Genomic DNA, 20,198 nt, shown 5'->3' on the forward strand with positions numbered 1-20,198 from the left:
TCGTTTTGATATAAGGTATAATTATTTAATCAATTAAATCAATTTAATTAAAGTAATTAAATTAAAGTTCTAGATATATGCATTAAAATACTTATCAAAAAATATGTTTTGGATTAATGCAAGATTATCGAAAAACGATTTGAATAAATCGTGGCTCTGTGCATATTGTTACACAATGTAATTACAAAATTCCAAAACAGCATCGATGCGACATCTCTCCACGACCGTCTGAAGATTCTAATTTTATTGCTCAAATGATAATGCAAACTGCATTGAATACCGACGATGGGATAGTTAACCAACGACTATCTCAGTTGTCGGTATCATCTTGACATCTATGACACCTATGTGAGACAATTGGAAGCAGTACTTTGATACTTTGAAGATAAAGAAGAAACTTCAACGGAGAAGAAACATGTGAGTATTGTTGTTTATCGCCATCCATGTACAATCCAAAGATCATGAACAATTTATAATCTCAATAATTTCATGACGTCTGGAACGCTTTCTGAAAATGCGAATACGTAAAAATAAATTTTCCCTTGATGATTTTTTCAGAGGAATGTGCACATTAACCTCAAAACCATGTAAACATTGACAAGAGATCTACCGGAACGAGCAAGTTAGACGATCAACACTAAATGAAAAGAGATAGAGTAAGGAAGGGAAGCATTTTGAGCGTATCCTAGGCGAAGTTGGACAAATTAAACACCGGAGCCATGAATCAGATGAAGCCGGATAAGCCCGTGCAGCAGAACCCACCGATCGTGCCCGTTCAGATGGACTCCTCGATCGCCATAAGAATAGCAATGGGCGCAAAAATGAGTTACGAGAGATCGCTGATGGCTCGCACGGATATCTGGCACAAGGTCAGGGTCATCCGGGGTTCGCTGTACGACAAGGAGACGGTCCTGAAGGCTATCCTGAGAGCGACAGAGCCAGCCGACCTGATACCGGTCAAGTATCAGGTTTGCGGAGAGGACGCGTACTTCATAGCGAGAAACTGCGGGCCGGCCCTCGAGAAACTCTGCAAGACCAATCTGATCATCAAGAACGTCATGGGCGATGCCGTCATTCTCGTGATAACGTTGGGATACGCGTCGATCCACGACCTGAAGATTCACATACAGCCGCTGCTGCTGACAGCGCTCACCAAGAGATACGATCCGAATCAGAAGACCCTGAACCTGGAGCACTTTCACATGGACCCGGACATAGACAAGACCGTGTACTGTCCGATGTCGCAGCTCAGAACGTCGAACCACGTGCTGAAGCTGGCGAAGACTGCGATCGCCACTTTCGAGCACCTGAACTTACAGCGCAACGAACTGATCACTTTGTCGGCGATCGAGAACTCGAATCTAACGTCCATCAAGTATCTGGATCTGAGGCACAACAGCCTGCTGAACATGAACACCCTGACTCCCCTGAAGAACCTGACGATCACGAAAATTTGGCTGGACGGGAATCCCCTGTGCGAGAATTACTCGAGCGCGGACCAGTACGTGGAGTCCGTGAAGAGGTATTGCCCGCACTTGGAGGAGCTGGACGGCGTGTGTATCGTGCCGAACATGCCGTTGATCTACAGGGACTACTTCTCGAACGACAAGACGCAACGCTTGGTGCACCGTTTCGCCGCGCACTTCTTCACCTTGTTCGATCAGCTCGACAGGACGGTCTTGAGGGGGCTGTATCACAAGAACGCGTTCTACTCCATGACCCTGGCCATTCCGAACACTTTGGCGCAGAAGATGAATTTCAACCAGTATCCGAGAAGAAATTTACTGAGGAAGGGGCCGAAGAAGAACACGTTCCTCTATCAGGGTCAGGAGGAAATACTGGCGAATCTGAACAAGTCGCCCAGGTCCTATCACGACCGGAGTTCCTTCAACTACGACGTCATGTTCGACGACGGCGACTGCTTGGTGGTGTGCATCTCAGGACTGTTCAAGAAACTCAGTTCCGGTACGAACGTACTTTCTTTCTCGAGGACGTTTGTCCTGACGGCCTCCCTGGACAACGAATATCACATTATGAATGATCAGTACCACATCGACGTAGCGCCCAAAAACGTAACACCCGATAAAGTGGTAGTGAAATATTCATACGACGAGATCGTGCCGATCTGTTTTAGTCCGACTGAGAAATCAGTACTAATTACTAGGATAAGACAGATCACCATGTTGACTGCGGAATGGTCCGAAACTTACCTGTCGGAGGCTCAGTGGGACATGCGAAAAGCGATAACTAACTTCATGAAAGACTTTAAAAGTAATGCAATACCGGAACACGCATTCAGCAGATAGAACACGCGCGCAGCGATACATCACGTTTTCTAAACGATATGTAAATAGTTAGAAAGCGATAATGTCCATATGTAAATATAATAAATGGTTACGTTTTTAAAAGTTCCAATTGATTTTTTGTGCTCTCGTGAGAGCGCTTATGCCTCGCGTGTGAGAGCGATTTCTTCCGAAAATACTTCGTGATTTCGATGATTGTAAAATCATCGGGTAACGGAGACTTTATTCATGGATGGATTTCTCTCTAACGTAACGAGAATTATCGGCGACCGAGAACTCGAATTTGACGTCCATCGAGTCCATCCGGATCTGAAGATTATCACGGGTCAGTCGCGGGTACAGTTATACATTTTCTATAATGCGATATTTGCTTCGCGAGAGACGATAGCATCGTATATCAATGAATATATCAAGGCGATGTTACTCGCATGGCATTTAACTGATCTCCAAGACGGAGAACGATCAGTGACTTCATCCAAAGGTTATGCACTCAAGGACCATAATGATCGTTCGGACGATGTGAATGAAACAAAATCGCGAAGGCAGGCGAGTTTTTTTTTACCCTTTCAAACCGTCCGTCGTCGAGCGTCGCGGCGCGCGAATGCGATTCGAGACCTTCGAGTCTTTATATATACGTTCGATTAAATAAATCATTATGCTTGTGAATGCGGATCCGTTACGGCTTATTATTAATGATTTAATCATGACTCTGTTTAACTAACATTTAAATATTGCGAGACATTATCGATATTATCACGGAAGACTTGCAAGTCCAAGAATGAGACTGTCATTCTGGTAATGGGATAATATTTGTAATAAATTACGCGCACATTGTCATCGGTAATTACATGCCTCTCTGGCTCTGAAACTTCGATAATGGTATATAATTCATTGGCGCTACGTAAGAATAATAATTACAGAAAATTATACATTTTACAGCTATAGTTACGTGACGGAAAAGTTGAAGTTTTTGGGATACGTGCGAAGTGAACTTTAAGTGCTTACTTAAAAGATTGAGTAACGTTGAACCTAGCGGTTACTACAATTATGAGACCGAGAAAGGATACTTATAGGCAGCAGCATAATCAAATGATTGTTGCTTACTGTGAGACTCCTAGCTGCCTCCCACGAGTCGGAGCTCGTAAGCTTCGTAAAAATAGGAAACCGCACGTTTCCTCCAGGCTCAATTATCCCTTGTACTAATGAGAATTACTTCCTTCTCGATAGCTCGATACTTCCTGCATCGCGATCTCAGAAATCGAAAGCATCGATGCAAGGTGGGCACAATTGCGGGAAACAAACTTAGATAAATCATGCATATTACAGGCAAGAAAATATTTTAATTGCGCGCAGTAAAGGGAAGCGATGAATGTGAAGATGTAAGCCAATATGAAATATTAATAAATATTTTTCTATTTATTGTTAATGTGTCAATTGCGTTTAAATTGACAGCTCATTTATAAAGATCGGACGTGCCAAACGTAAACGTGTCAAAATGTGGGTCAGGGTACCACACAGTGAAAGAAGAACAAAGTAGATGATTAAGAAGATGTGACATCCGTTGAGACATCTTCGTGCCAAGACGCTCATAAGAGGCGTACGCAATATGCTCGAAGATGATTCCTGGCGATAACCTGTTAGAGAAAGTCATATCACGCAGGTCCTATGTAAATTCTATGCCGTCTCGTCCCTCCGCGAAGGCACCGGCAAAAATGGAGAGACACGAGGCATGAGGCTACGCTCACGATTCTCTCCTGCGATTAGAGGCGATTTAATTGAGCGGCGGCGCGCGGTGGATAAGTCGAAAGAGGAAAATTAATGGGGAAACTGAATTGGAGCACGAACGCGTTATAAATTCATTATGCAAAGCGAGAAACGCTCAGTTAAGTAACATGATATCTGGTAATGCTATTCGCTTACCAATGCTAACAAGCGGGGAAAACGTGCGTGTTAACGCCAACGGCTTCACGCACAGTAATCTGGCGAGGAAAATCTAATGCAATAACGGTAACATCTAATCGCATACAAAGCGAAAGTGTGTGAGTGGAGCGGGATGCTTATCACTGACAATTCAAGCTGTCAGATCAATTCTGATTAATTCCAGAAAACGGCAATGATAAATTAATTAATTAATCGCCGCATTACTCAACGATCCTTCATATCCTTTACTGTAAATGTTTTGTGAGATAGGATACGTGCATTTTCTAAATTACGAATTGAGTGCAAGGGTCTCGCGTTTTTCTTACAAATTCTATCACAATTCTATCTATACGCTTTTTTTAATAGAAAGATGCGACTCCTCCGAAGATGAAACAGACAGGATTCACTTCACCGGGCAAGATATCCTTGTGCTAGATTCAAGGATAGCAACGACATATTCGTAACACGAATCTAGTGATTACGACACCGTGGAAGAAGCTTTTATGTACATCAGTGTTCCGTGACGAAGTACAGAATGAAAAAGAAGATGTATATATTTAATGTCTATTTATTTTGTTGTTATGATTTTAAGACTCAGTTTTAAGAAATGTTTACTAATTTGCTTTATGCCTTAAGTTTTTTATAATGCTTTTATAATATCTCTACTTGATGATGATGATTCGAACTCAGCTCGTCTTTCGATGAGCCCGATGGAGAAAGTGATATTACGACTGTTTAAAAAAACAATTTTTTGTTGCAAGCAAAACGTTACAGCAGACAGGAAGATTGACTCGTATCAAATAACGGGAAGAGCCAAGCCACCTTCTCCCAACCTAAACGAACGAAATTATCGCGAAGTGAAGAAATCGACTATAGGATTTAGTAACGCTCACAGACCGGACTGATTCCCACGAATGACGTTATAATAGCTTTTACGAAAGCGGAAAAGCGGTTTAAGACGCGAAAAGACACGAAAAGATAAATATTTTAATGTTCATTCTTTTAAATATTTTAATGTTCATCCCTTTATCATTCCTTTAATGTTTATTCCTTCAGAAAAAAATGCAGTGCTCGTTACGCTCTAAATAACAAAATGACGTTTGATCGACGAGTGAATCGATTCCTTTTTATTCTATCCAATTATCGTAATAACCACTATATGGTTTAATGACGCGTGATTATTATGGCTCGTGACTTAGAGGCGAATCAAGTGGATCTCCAGTGGAGGAGCAGCAGGAGGACTTTGCAGAGCGACATTGCGTTACTCGCTGCGAAAGGAAATCGAAGTCGAGCGTGCCGGTGATTCTTCTTAGACAGACGGAACAGTCCGATCGAGAGCAATTGCGCAAAGCGGATTTTCGCAAGACTCGTCCGCATCCATGCGAACCTTCGTGCCGGCGAAGAGCGATGCGATGCATTTGCTCCTGAGATGCATCACGCGCGCGAGCACCTGCCGGTGTGTATGTGCACGCAATGCGCGCATGAGATGTTACATAGGAGGTGAATAATTAAAAAGGGCAAGCTTGCGCCATTTTCCCATTAATGAATACGCGCGCGCGGCTGCATTTCCTTGCAATTACGGCGGAGGAGGAGAATCCTCTTCCTTCTCCCGACTCACCTGACTGAATTTGTAACCGTACAGGCGCGGAAAGCATTGCGTTTATCAAGCTCCGCTCGTCACCCTGGCATACGAATTTTCCTGCAATTCTTATCGCTCTTCAATATTGTTTCACGGATATTCCTTTCGCTCTTATAGAGAACGTGCCGTCTGGAATTTTCCTTTTTGATCGACGACGGTATCTCTGGTATTGTCCCATAAATATTCGCACCTCCGTCAAAGGCTGCTCCGTCTGAACGATCGTGTAAGGACCTTACTTTCGTGGTATTGTTTTCCCCGGAGGCTAATTAATCCTTGCTTCTCTCTCACCCTCACCTGTGCGTGCTTCCACCTGCCTACGAAAATCTCTCACGGGAGTTGCGCGTATGTTACCTTCTCTTTCTCTTTCTTTCCCTCCTTTTCTTTCTTTCTCTCTCTTTCTCTCTCTGGCTCTCTCCCTCTCTCTGATCATCTTAGCAGAAATTGAATATGAACGGCGCGAGACTAGAGAAAGACATACATAACATATGACGAAATCGTCGTTTACGAGACGTGGTTGGGGTTTGTCTCATCAATTACGGCTTTAAACCTCTTATCGCGCTGTTCAAAGCTGTAAACAATCATCAATTATTTATAAACCGGTTATTAATAAACGTAAACGAAGGCGGATCCGCACGTAAAGACGCGCCTATGAGTTTCAATATAATCATGAAATAATCATAAATAATCAGCTTTTTATAGCAATATACACATTTATAGAACTTTTATATTTTCTAAGGAAATGTCATATCTTGGTTTCAAGCTTTCTATTAAATTAACAGCAAAATCGGAAGAAGATTATTGCAGAAGTTTGCGAAAGAGCTTATCGCCGATGGCTAATCGTCAAGGTTTCTGACTTATTCGGAGCATGGAGTTCCCGTTTCATCTGGAATTTTCGGGAAGATAGCTCGCATGTGGGAACCGCTTGTATAATCGGCCGGCACTTCCACGTTTCACGAGCGCGAGTATCACGCATGCACGTAAGAGCCGCGGCTTCACGCGCGTGCGTTTATGCAACATTGCGCGAGATTGTGTGTATCTGCGCGCGTATACGTACATCGATGGGGTCGTTGCGTCGATGTGTGCCCATGACGATGTGCCCGGGGCATGGGGCCCCGCGACACTGCCACGAGTGAAAGTTATGCCGTCTTTTCTAGGGCCCACATCATGCAGCACATCGGCGCATGACCCGCGATTATAAATCGCCTTCGAGCCACGGTAGCTGCTTCACAAGTAAAAATTAGCTTATTATTTTCCGCATTAAAGAGGGGGAGAGGGTGATATTAGATTCCATACTGATTGAAGACTTTCTTCAGGAAATTAAGGACCAATTCTCCTTTTGATTTTGCAGGAGAATTTCGCATTCGGACGCGTCAATAGTTGTGCGGGGAGATCGATGCCCACGTGTCGCATGAGAGAGTCAATCTTGTAATAGAGAGCCGCAATTGATACAGGAAAAGTGATGAGTCATATAACGTCCAAGTAGAATTTCCTTGCCGGACACAATTTATGGCGCGTTACGTATGCAGAATTAATGCGCGGCTTCATTCGCGAGGAATAAATTACACCGGCGCGCGTCTTCTCCGAGGACTCGGATTGCATCGGCAACCCCTTCCCAGCGCGAGATATTCATTGTTGATGCGAATGACAGAACGGTATGCCTAACCGCAGAAACCACGCATGGAAAATGTACGCGCGCCCGCGCGCGCAAGAATTCGTATTGACTGGAAAGGTGTGCGAGCAGGAAACGAGGTATACGGTCGTCACTTCGGGACTATCAAACGGGATTCCAAGTTATATAAGTGAGAGGCGCGTATCGCGGTGATGAGTGGATAATTTTCTTTTTCACACGGAGTTGCGCCGGAGTGCGCGCGGTACATGTATATGTGTATGTGTGTCACAATACGGCGGACAACCCCCTTCGCCGTGTAATTAAAACCTCGAGTGTCTGCTTAATTCGCCACAAATACGTTAATTACGTCTACGGGAATGAGCGGTGCACTCACTATGCTCTCGAAAAAAATAGACCATTTAAATTAAACATAATAGTATACCATCAGAGAGAACAAGAAACTAGAATTTTCCTGGTTGCAACCGAGGAATCTGCAATTTCTCTCGATTCTACGTAAATATGTACAAACAAATGATTAAAACTGCTTTTGGATTGCATCAAAGAGAGCATTGTCTCACGCGAAATATAATTAAATAATTTCACTTAACGTTTTAGATTTAACCGACCGGTCTGAAGAAGCAACGATCGCTATTCGCGAGACCAAAGTCGCGCGAATCAGCGCGGAGAAGAGTGATTTTCAGGACGATCGAATGCCGGGATGATCGTGTTTGACTCGGAGACTCGGTACCTCATCTCGTCTTCGAAGCGTACGGCCTTTGCTTTCACTTTCTCACGTGATAGAGATGAGCGGACACCCTCTCTCTCTGTATCAACGTTGCCGCGGGGCTGAATTATTTACTAGCTGTTTAATCCGTTGATCATTGTATGCCAAAGGTGTCACAAAAGCAAAAGTTGAGGAATGGCATTTGGATTTTGCTTTTATTGGAATTTTCTAGCCTACGGCTAGGGCGAAAATTACCATAATGAAGGTTTAGGGATATCATGGGAGCGAAGTTACACAATAGATCACGATACCTGTCACAACGAGCTAAAACTAGGCGGCTCCGGAGAAATTAGAAGTTCCTATCAAAATAGATCAGGAAGTAAGCTAGATAATTTATTGGCTTACTTCGTGTTAATGTGTAGTATATATGTAATGCACCCTACTACTGATAATTATGCTAATTAGAGAGAAGTATGCATGTAATTTTAATATATATTTATAACACTGCTTTAATTTTATTAAAATGAAATTTCCATTCGCTTTCTCTTGAAATCATCTTTGATGCAGGCGCAAACATGTGTTACGTAACGACGCATGTCACAGGTCGGGGTCGTAATGAATCGATTTGTTCGAGCGCAACTCCACAGCTCGTCAAACGCCAATATGTCACTGTAATTTATTCCGCGCGCTAATCTCCATACAAAGCAAAATTTCCATGCTTTCGACGGGCGGCCGAGTCCCTTTGGAAAAAAGCCGCATTTTAAAATAGTTATCCCAAAGGAAAACGATCTCGTTCTAACGAGGTTTACGACGAGAAAATTGACAGCGCTCGTAAAAGCCATTTTCTATTTTTTTCCTCATTGTTTTAATAGCCAGGCGCATAGCGGTGATGTGCTGCGAACGCGTTCACGTTAGCATTTGCGTAAGTAACTATCCGTTCTTACCACGTCATGCATAAAAACACCCACCGAGATGTTACAAGTTACGACCAAATTGCGTGACGCGCATCTTTTTTATCCGTAATGAACGCTTTTCTGTTTCGTACCCTTTCTACACGAGACTCGATGTTATCACATTTTATGATGCAGGGAGCAGTATGAAAGAAGTTACGATGCAAGTGAAATTGGATTAAAAAATTACCCGTTCGTTAATATCGCGCGTAGCTTTTTTTCAGCAGAGCATAATTAATCAAAAAAGGAAATCTAGAAATCACACACATGACATGTATGCATAGTTGACTCCAGTCATCGGAGAACGCGGCCAATTTATCAATCGCTTTCGTTCGCATCTCACGTCGATCGACGTGATCGTTCGCGTTACATTTCTCCGCGTATTTTTCTTTTTTCTTGTTTTTTTTTCATCGGATTTGAATGCTCGGGGTATAAATCATTTGGCGGCGGATGCACTCGCGCACCAAATACGCACGTGTTACTCCGATGGAGGACGTTCCTGACAAAAATCTCTGCACTTTCACTATCTCGAATCGAAGTACGTGAACGAGGAGGGGAAGCAACCGACCGTTCAGAAAAACGGGGAACTTGGTTCGTTTATTGGCCGTATCTCAAGGCTGACCCGTGCGGAAGATGCACACCGGATCGCACGCACGGACGTGTGTGCCTGACGGAAGTCAGATGTACTCGCATACGCTTAGCACCTTTCTGCATCCGCTTAAGAAACCTGCGGCGGACAGCTTGTTCCGAGAGTCGGTCGATAATCTTGGAACACGCGAGTTATAGTGGCGAACGGAAGCGCGTATCTGTTTGCGCAACATACGTATTTTTAAAGGAGAAAGGTATCGAATGCGGCGTAATAAATCACGATTAAATAAGAAATGCCATGATTTGTCAGCAAAATCTTACTTGAAGTATAAGTTTAATATTTTTTACCTCAAACGGTTCTTTGTCTTGCGACGAGAAAAAAGAAATTCTTGGCGACTCTGATTCTACGAAGTCCAATCGTGATTCCTAATTGGGAAGAAGCTGCTGAAGATTCATAGCGATAGCGAAAGCGTCAGCGAACGATGCTATTACAGAAAAAAATGGTTCATTGAAACCTTTGACCTTCCGCACTTTCTCCGTAAGCACGACGGCACTTTGCCGCAGGAATTGTCATGCTCTTTGAAATTTGCGGATGGTTCAATATTGGCAAGCTTGTGACCTTTAAATGGTATAAGCTGGTTAGGAAAGACGCAAAGTTTAATAATTACCGTTAAAAACGTACGAGAGAAGACGGTGAGAGAGAGCTGCAAGTAAAGACGATAAGGATGCCTTCGTCCAGTTCGTTTTCCTAATTGCCGCGGATTCGGAAAATTATTCCGCGTATACTTAATAAAAGAAAATTTATGTTCCTTAACTGGTGGGACTAATGACTTTTACGTGTAAAATTACTCCGAAAAGCAAATATCACGTCATAGTAGCCCAGGGCATAGCTTCTTGCGTGCTATCGATTGCCAAAGATACATTAATGTAATATTTCGGATTAGAAATTAAGACTAAAATTGCTATGCTTAGAAATTTCAAAGAAAACTTGACAACATTGTGAATTAATGTCCTCTAAGTGCGGAATTATTTCTAAGATATATAACTTGAAATAGTTTATTAATTTGGAATCCTCAAATCCATGTACATATTTATGACAAATAAATAATTATGACAAATATTACATATCATAGATATTAACACGAATAATTTACAATCTTCAAATAATGAAATATAAAAAATTCTCGATAACTAGACTTAAAAATCTTTTTTTTTATACATCATATAATGTATTTGTAATAAGACGATGTACATTCTTCATAAGAAATATAAGATTTGTATATTCTCAAAAACAAACACACACGTTTATTAACTCACTCAATAATCTCTTAATTGAGAATTATCTCGTTGATTGCGTTTGAATTTCCGCAATTCTCAAGATTAGAAATCGCCGATCATGAAAGCCATTTCAAGTTCTCACAGTCTGCTTAATATAACGTGTGACATAAGAGACGATTCGCGAGTGTATACCGTAATTGGGCATACCCAGTCGTCAGCGTAATTATTATTATAGTCATCCACAATTAAAAAGAATTCCCTCCGTATCATCCAGGCCGTTTTATCGAGAGCGAAATCTAGCGCTCGCGATCGCTCGTAGAAGCAGGCGACTAGAATCACCCGCGAGGAGTCTTTACGCCTACTCTCGTACGACGACGAGGATTGCCTCTGTAGGTGCAAATATCGTTCCATCTACGAGCGAACCGAAGACAACTTTCGCCCTCCAAGGCTGAGAAGAATCCGCGCGGCGCGGAGCTCATCGCGCGCGTAATAGAGACGGACGGACGGTCATTGAAAAATATAATACCCGGCTCGTTAATTACCCCGTTACGAGGCACGTACGTATCTCGGTGTTGAAACGAGCCTCTAATGGCTAATGGATATCGCGTCTATATACCGTCCAGAGACGGAATTAAACGAGTCCGACCTATAGAACGGATAAACGGATTTACAAAAGATTCGAGCAAGCGGTACGCTTGTTACACGAGTTTTTTCTTCGATCTTAATGAACGTCGCGCGGAATCGAGGGAGAACGTGAAGTTCAAATGAACTTATTGATACTGCTAGAAGTAATTAAATGATCGTTTATAATTTTGCATAAATGTGTAAATCACAATAAAGTGATGAAATCGCTAATCAGTAACGAGGAACGTTGAAATACCGCGTTTACGTTTACCAAAGGCCGAGATTGAACATTGAGATAAATTTTCGAAATGTCAGAGATATTTAAAGATCAGGCTGCACGCGATGTTTTTCAGATCCCAAAGTTGTCGCGGAGGATCTTTTCACTCTTCTCTGTCTCTCCTGCAAGGCATCGCGCGCGCTCGCGCGCAGGCGGCGCGCTGCAGGATGCATGCTGGCATTGCGAAATTTCGATTGTCGAGGTACGACCTCGATCTTCGTGCGACGGCGGCAAGTGAATCGGGACACGCGACTTTTGCTCGTAGACAAATCCTTCGCATGCTCCGCGCCGCGTATCCATACCTCGGTTTCGACCCGCGGAAGCGATCTTATCGCACCGAGAGATCGACTGGTACAATTCTACTTATAACGAAACTCCTCTCCTTGAATCGGAGCGATTTCTACCCGAGTAGATCTTCTGCAGCGGGACCATTCGTTCGCCCGCTGCTAATTGCCCGAGATTATGCAGCTAACGTCAGAGAAACTCGAGAAAGTTGGACTTTGCGGTTCCGTGATATCAAAAGTCGTTTCGACAAAGGTATCTAAATGCCGGCGAAGAATTCACCTCGACCGACGTGCAATTCTCCTGCAATTATCCGACAAATTTCGCTCAGCTATTTCAAGTATCTAACGTCGTTAGTCGCGGATAATGGAACGACCTGCGCGAGGCCGCTCGGACGACGCGGCGGATCCGCACGTTCTAACGACAAGGTGCTTGCTGTTCCGTTGCGCTCCTCGAGTTGCTGCTGGAATGCAGCACTCCTTCGATGCACCCTCCAACGAAGAGTGCAACGAGTCGCGATCTCGCTGGCAAAGGCCATCAAACGACCGGTCACGCCGAACTTGCGCTAACAGACGAAACGCTCGAGAAACAGTTCTTATTAAGGATTTAGAAGCGCCTAAAAAAGAAGTGAAAGACGTGAAAGCGAGACACTCATGTTACCTGCTTCCCGAAATTCGCAGCGAAACAAAAATGAAAAAAGAATTTGAATTAAAATCCTTTTCTAATAACGTGTCCAGCAGCGATAACGGCGTAACGGCGAGTTACATCCTTTCACGCGAAAGCACTTTCAAGTGCCATTACAATAATTGTCGCTGAGAGGCATCGGCTTCTTTCTTTTATGTCCATCGAACACGTCGATGATGCTATCTTACATTGGCACTCCCTGCGCGGATGATTCAATGCAATGCGACTTGTCTCTGGCTCACCCGCGCAATACGATACTCATCATTTACAAAAGCAATCCATCACGAGAGTATGGTCATACAGAAAGAATCGGATAGCGTCGAATGCATCGATCGCTCGCATGAACGTTACTTCGCGTCCTCTTTCCTAACATCTCCAGCTTGTCGCAAGTAAGAGCCGGCGTTAAATCTCTAAACCCAGCGAGCATCGGGCGGAACGCGCGCAATGCTCGCGATCATCCGCCTTTTACGTCGTTATCCTTGACAGTTCTCGAAACGGAAATGAAATAGAACCTGGAACGCTGCAGAAATCGCGAGTTCTTCCGTGCGTGAGCAGGCGGACAATCGCGTCCACCTACGTTATTATGCATCGCGCACGGGAGAGGCTCTCAAACGAAAGAGAGATGATAATGTCTCCCGCTTTCCCGCGTCGCGGTTTCTCTCCGACACCTAGCCAGCCTATCAGCCTGCCTACCTACGTGATGGTAAAACGTGTAAGTTATACGGGAGTCATCCGCGTACGGTATGCGCATACCCACGTATAATATACACGCCGCCGTCGTCGTCGCCTCTGGCTGCTCGGCGAACGAGCCCGAAGTTGCCAGAAGTGACGTAACGAGAGAGACGTTACGTTCCGCAGCGGAGTCCACGCGCGTGCACGTTCTCTCCTCCGCGAAGACCCCTACCCCTTCACGGTTCACCCGGCGGAGGCCTCGTCCTCCCAGAAAGCATCTTCTCCGCGAGCGCCGCGAGCCTCCTCTTCTCGGGCCCAAACGTTCGCCACGGTGTTGCAGTCGCGTCCACGAGTCCCATCGCGCAGGTAACGCGGGAGTACGAACCGAATCCGAGAGCAACCCGAGAGTGAATCCCGAGAAGAGAACACTCACAGGGCCCGACGGAGAAGATGGAGTCCGTAAGACGATACCTCGTCCTAATCGCGGGTATGCGCATTTAACACAGTGGAGTTCGTTTGCCGAAAGAGAAATTTTTTCTTAAATGTCGGACTTGCGAAATTTTATACACTTTGTGCGCTAGTAATAGTCATCACGTGTGAAGTACAACTGTTACATCTTTGGAAAGTTTTAATTTAGAAATGTCTAGAACTTTTTCTAATAATATTTTATTTTCGATATCTCCTTAGTTATTTATTGGACAATTGTAAAGTTGATTCCTGTGAAAAGCGAAGTGAGATAACGATAGTTTACGAATCATGCATACAACAGCTAATTGTGTTTGCATTTGAGCATTTAATTTTTTACAGATTTGAATTTAATTAATTCCCAATTTAAATTTAATTAGTTTTCAATTAATAATTTTTCTTTTTATTACTTTTATTTCATAATGTTAATCATGTAAGTGCCAAAAGATGTCACAAAAATGTATGCAAAAAGTGTCAAGTAAACGCCGCAGTAAACTTGAAAATTATATTGTTGATATGTTATTGTAAATGTCAAAATTTGATATTACTATTATTTATCAATGCTTTTTTAAATTTTATTTAATTAAATAATAAATGTTGTAAATAAAAAGAATCCTATACATCAAATTCTAGGTTTCTTTATTAATATTTAATATAGATATAAAATAGGACGAGCGCGAGGGCGCTTAAATAATTAAGAGTTATAAGTTATAAAATTTTCGATAAGTGTGCGGTGCCATATTTCCATACTACCGAAGAATGTTTGGCTTCACGCTTCAAGGGGTTTTATACGTTTAAAGACAATTTAAGGCAATTTCTTATTTAAAACACGTCCATAGAAACCGACGGTATACTTTCGATCGAAACAATCCCCGTGCGTGCGGTCACGACTGCATGAATATCTGCACTCTTTTATGCATTCGGATACCCGAAGTAGAAAGGGGCATCGACATCCGCCAAGACTATCACCACTAGATCTTTGTGATTCATGAAAAAGAACTCATCATTAGAGTCTTTCAAACGAGTCACATGCTATTAACGCCAAACACTAAACATCGAATGAATCGATTAATTCAACATATTTAATAGATGTAATATAAAATTTCTTTAGATACAATAAAGTATTCACTTTTAGAATAAAATGGAAGAATTACAGATTATATTGAGAGAATTCACGGGAGAATTGCGTATCTCTTTTAATATAATTTTTTCTAAAAAATTGACACAATTCTCAATATATATTTCATTGTATCAGTAGACTTTTGCACAGTCATTAATCATGGGAAATAATTTTTGTGTTATGTGTTGCAGTGGGAATACTATGGAGTTGCGTATTGGGTCTCCAACGCCCACCGCCGAGATATTCTCAGCAGTACATGCCGGAAACCTCGTTCACCTGTCGCAACAAAATTGTCGGCAGCTATTACGCGGACCCTGAGACCGACTGCCAGGTCTTCCACGTTTGTGTATCAGTGGCTGGCTCTATTCAAGATTATAAGTGAGTGTTACAGTGCACTTCGAAAGGAACACATAATATTTTTTAAAAAAAGTTAAAAGACAGCCGAATACACGGATTATTTATTAAATATGTAAATCCAATTTATGAATCAATTATTAAATTATTTTTCATTTAGGTTCCTATGTCCGAACGATACCGCTTTCGATCAGGAAAGTCAAACCTGTGCGGACTGGTACGACGTGGATTGCGAAGCCGCGACACTCTACTATGCCAGCGACAACTTCGATCTGTACAGGATCGGTTCCGGCCTCGAATCCGTACACTACGACCACTTCCGCAGTGATGCTGAGCCTCAGGACCATCTTCAGCGCAGCGAGACCAGCGACGCGGTCCGATCCTCCGCGAACACGGTGAACCGAGTGTCCGCGTCCAGCTACAATAATAACCGTGATTTGTTGCGCGGTAGCAGCAGCGGCAACTTTTACAACAGAAACAATAAGGAAGACGAATATGAGACCGAAAAATCGTATAAAGAGGACGTGAATCAAGACACCAAGAAGAAGGGCGGTGTCCGGAAGGTCAGCAGGAAGCAATCTTTTAACTCGCCATCGACTACTACGCCAGCACCGAGCAGTCAGAACAACTACAACGGTAATTATTACAATGGATACAATCAACGATCCACGACGTACGTTTCGTCGACGACCGCCCGGCCTCAAGAGAATCATAACAGGAACAATCAGAACACGCAAAGATACAACGTACCATCGTCCACGTATCGACCCAGCACGACGTATCCAGACACATACAGCAGCTACTACCAATCGCCCAGCACAACTGCCAAAACGACTCTACACAACTTCTTCGTCTTCAATCCAAATTACCAGCACAGTACTGGCAGCTCGGTTCAACCTACAACACTGAAACCGAGCAGCTACAATCCGAAGACCAGTTACCAGACTTATCAAGGCCAATTCTCATCCACCACTGCCCCACCGAGCAGCTACAGTCCGAAGACCAGTTATCAGGCTTATCAAGGCCAATTCTCATCCACCACTGCCCCACCGAGCAGCTACAGTCCGAAGACCAGTTATCAGACTTATCAAGGCCAATTCCCATCCACCACTGTCCAACCGAGCACCTATCAGACCAACGATTACACCAACTACCAGCAGAGGAATTACAACAACATCCAACGAGGAACCAGTAACACTGCGTACCAATCCTCCACACCCTCATCTACCATCTACGACAATATTTTTAATAATTACAACAACAACAATAACAACAACAATGGCCAGTACAGATCAGCCACATCCACTAAGCAGGATATTCCACAGACCACCGCGAAATACTTCGCCAACAACTTTGCGAGCAACAGTTATGCACCTACCACTTACAGCCCGGCGACGAAGAAGTTCGTAAATGGAGACAATAACGTGGCGCAGACTGCTTTAAGGAACAACGACAATCAGTACTACGACAAAACCAGCCAGGTGAACAAGCCTTCCACTCAGTACTACGATAGTACGAAGACGCCCAAGAAGGCGACCCAGTATAACAACTACGATGGCGCGAGCAAATCGTATTACATCGAAAGCAGTACGAGTAGCTTCGATCTTGGAAGATCTTCCGTCATCGGTTTCAGTCCTGCGAGCATCAACCATCTCGCCGAAACGCCGAGAACCACTACGCCAGCACCAAGGTAGGCTTTCACCTCGCAATAATGCAAAATTTAGATTTGCCAGAGTGGTTTAACATCGTTCAAATTAACAATCTCAAAGTGCACGTTCTTGCAAAAAAGTTTGCAAAAAATTAAAACTGGTCTGGCCAGAGATAAAAGAAATTCGATCAAAAGTTTGAGAAGGATGATAATACCATAGATTTTCGAAAATCTGCAATATTTACGTTTTTGCCACAGTAGTTTCCTTTATTTTCAACAAGAACTTCTTCTGCTTACAAGATAATTTTGTAGAATGAGAATAGATTTGTTGCAATAATTTTTTTCTGTCTTGCAGGCGGCCTTCTAGCGCTACTACGTACAACCCAAACAACTTTAGTTCTAGTGCTCAAAGGAAAGGCCAGCCGACGACGACGCCACGTGGAGTTACTTACGTTAGCGCATCCGCGAGACCGTTTACGTCAACGACTAAATTACCTAGTAGCAGTAATAGTAACAGCAACAGTAATACGACAGCGCGACCAAAATCGGGCAAGAAGAACGATTACGATTATGCATATTACGACAACGGCGGCTTGGAATACGATGGAGTCGATCTCGAGCACGTCACTAGCAACAAGGAGTCCACGAAGATCGCGAGGAATTAAACAATTTTTATATCATATATATGTATATCGAATTTCTTAGACTCGTCAACAATCAGTGATCAGTAAAAGTACAATTAAGGTGCAAACATCTTTTTGTTGTATCTAAATACTTTTCTGGATATTTTTTAGCATGTTACCTTCTGCAACGAATTTTTGTTTCTACTAAATATATTATTTTTTATGATCTTTATTCTCCATGTACATTTTTAAAAATACTTGTTCACGTATTTCAAATTAGTTTAATGCTGTTTTAATAACATATAATATTATTAAAACTAATAATAGAAAGATGAAGCACCTAAACAGCTGTACCTTAGATTGTAGCTATATCTAGATTCTAGCTATATCTAAGGAAGACGCTCCTGTTTTATATCACTGATCAATAGAGATAATAAACAAAGCATTCTTGCGGTAATGATAGACGAGATATTACCAAGGAATTTCGATGACTTTGTAAATCAACATTATATATAGTGGCCAGTCACTATCAAAATCGGTCTTCGATTAAGAATATTGCACGAAGATGCGAAGAAGAGAAATTATAAATATTGAATACCGATTTTGAGGAAGAGAAAAATTGTTGATCGATGTCGATTCACTTAATACATATATATTCACTCGAGGTTTGGCGGTTCTTTCGACATTATTAACATGCAATTTTGTCGTCAGTATTTTAGGGTAATTGTTTATACACACTTTGTGATACTTAATCCACACAGTATTAAGTATCAATATTACCAATGAAACGGAACGTTAAAACATTCTGAACAGCGTCAGTATAAAGCGCAAATTGTTTCATCGATCAAGTATTCTCCTTTTATCTTACCTAAAGAATTTTGTAGAAAGAAACTTCTCGAGCTAATCAATTATTAATAGCAATTATTGTATATTGGTACAGTATTGCGATATTAAGTATATAGTTGCCGAATTGTTAAATTTTTCATATTTTTATACATGCGTATCGACAAAAGCCCGCACGAAACGTGTTCAGGACTAAGATTGTTTTATTATTTGCGTCCTAAAATATGCGTACTGAGTGTATATATTATTTTTATTAAACTAGAATTATACAAAACACACATGCGCAGTGCGCATGACACTTATTATTGCTTCATTAAAAATCAATGCAATTCACAAACTATGCATGCACTATTGTACTTGCTACTTTATTCTACGGACATTGAAATTGAGCATTTACAGATGCAAAAACAGATGCACAATGATATGCGAAGTTTATCATGATCGTGTGACAAACAAAATCAACTGTTTGCACCTGCCTGCACTTGAAAACTCCTTTATTCGTACCCGTTTATAATTATGTTCGTCGATATCGTTCGTCGATCGCATTTCCTGATCATATATCTCTCAATTACATTTTATATGCAAATACTTGCGCAACACGTAACACGATATTTTTTTTAACGTCGTCTAACAAATATAATATATGCCTATACAGAATTTATGAAATTGTTTACCGTGTATCCAAAGTAATGATACTTTTCTTGGTATTATAATATTCTTATTGGATTTCATTTCAGTATATTTTATATTTTACTCACGATGGAAAATACAATTTACGAATTTATTTCTTCCGGGCAATGACAGTTTCAACACTATACTTCTTATTGGATTTCACTTTATTATTTTATTTGCGAAGTAAAATGTGAAAAAAATAGGAAATCACGAGAGAGAGAAAGAGAGAGAGAGAGAGAGAGCTCTACATAACAATCGCGGAATTTATCAATGCCTACTCATTAGTCTCAATAACTAAGTGCTGTATTGCTTGATAATATGTGGACAATATGACAATTATATTGTTTAATAAAGTGTAATAATAATAAACATTTTTATATTTTAAAATATTTTAGAATATTTCATTCATTTTCACCTATATCTCAAATTTTTTTACTTACTTTCTCTATAGTATCTTCCTTATAATTATAAAAGAAGATATATTAAGTTAAAAAGCAACTGAACTATATTTTTATTTGAAAAAATATTAAGTGAATACGAAAATTTATATGAGAAAGTTTGTTTTCATACTTTAATCAACAATTGGTATGCATGCAAGAATCTACATAAAAAACTTCTATATAAAACAAAATAAATCGCATTGATTTTCACGAAGAAACGCACCTATTATACATTTCGATTTATTACTCACCGAAGCAGCATCGCATGCAGCATCAGCAGCATTCTGTTTCCAAGATCTGAAAAAAAAGTTAAAAATCTTGACAATTAAATACCATAAGCAGATTTAATAAATAAATACAAGATTGTATTTATTTAATGAGTTTTATGCTTAATCTGAGATATCTGAGTCAATCTGGCGAACACACATATATATAACAGATTTCGACAGCAAAAAATTATAAAAAGCGCAAGAAATTTTACGA

The 20,198-nt window shown here is 41.6% G+C and overlaps 2 protein-coding genes across 2 annotated transcripts; both read left to right on the forward strand.

The window, feature by feature from the left end:
- Nucleotides 1–365: 365 nt before the first annotated feature.
- On the forward strand, nt 366–2,411 carry LOC105280591 (nuclear RNA export factor 1). Its single transcript, XM_011341241.2, has 2 exons — nt 366–417; nt 559–2,411. The coding sequence occupies exon 2, from the start codon at nt 720–722 to the stop codon at nt 2,304–2,306; it is 1,587 nt and encodes a 528-aa protein (XP_011339543.2). The 5' UTR covers nt 366–417; nt 559–719; the 3' UTR covers nt 2,307–2,411.
- Nucleotides 2,412–9,549: 7,138 nt separating this feature from the next.
- LOC105280590 (probable serine/threonine-protein kinase DDB_G0276461) lies at nt 9,550–19,644 on the forward strand. The gene is made up of 4 exons (XM_011341240.3): nt 9,550–14,037; nt 15,327–15,513; nt 15,650–17,179; nt 17,493–19,644. Exons 1-4 carry the CDS (start codon nt 14,001–14,003, stop codon nt 17,800–17,802), a joined length of 2,064 nt encoding a protein of 687 aa, XP_011339542.1. The 5' UTR covers nt 9,550–14,000; the 3' UTR covers nt 17,803–19,644.
- Nucleotides 19,645–20,198: the final 554 nt, after the last annotated feature.

This window comes from Ooceraea biroi, chromosome 11, assembly GCF_003672135.1.
Source record: "Ooceraea biroi isolate clonal line C1 chromosome 11, Obir_v5.4, whole genome shotgun sequence".
Lineage (NCBI taxonomy): Eukaryota > Metazoa > Arthropoda > Insecta > Hymenoptera > Formicidae > Ooceraea > Ooceraea biroi.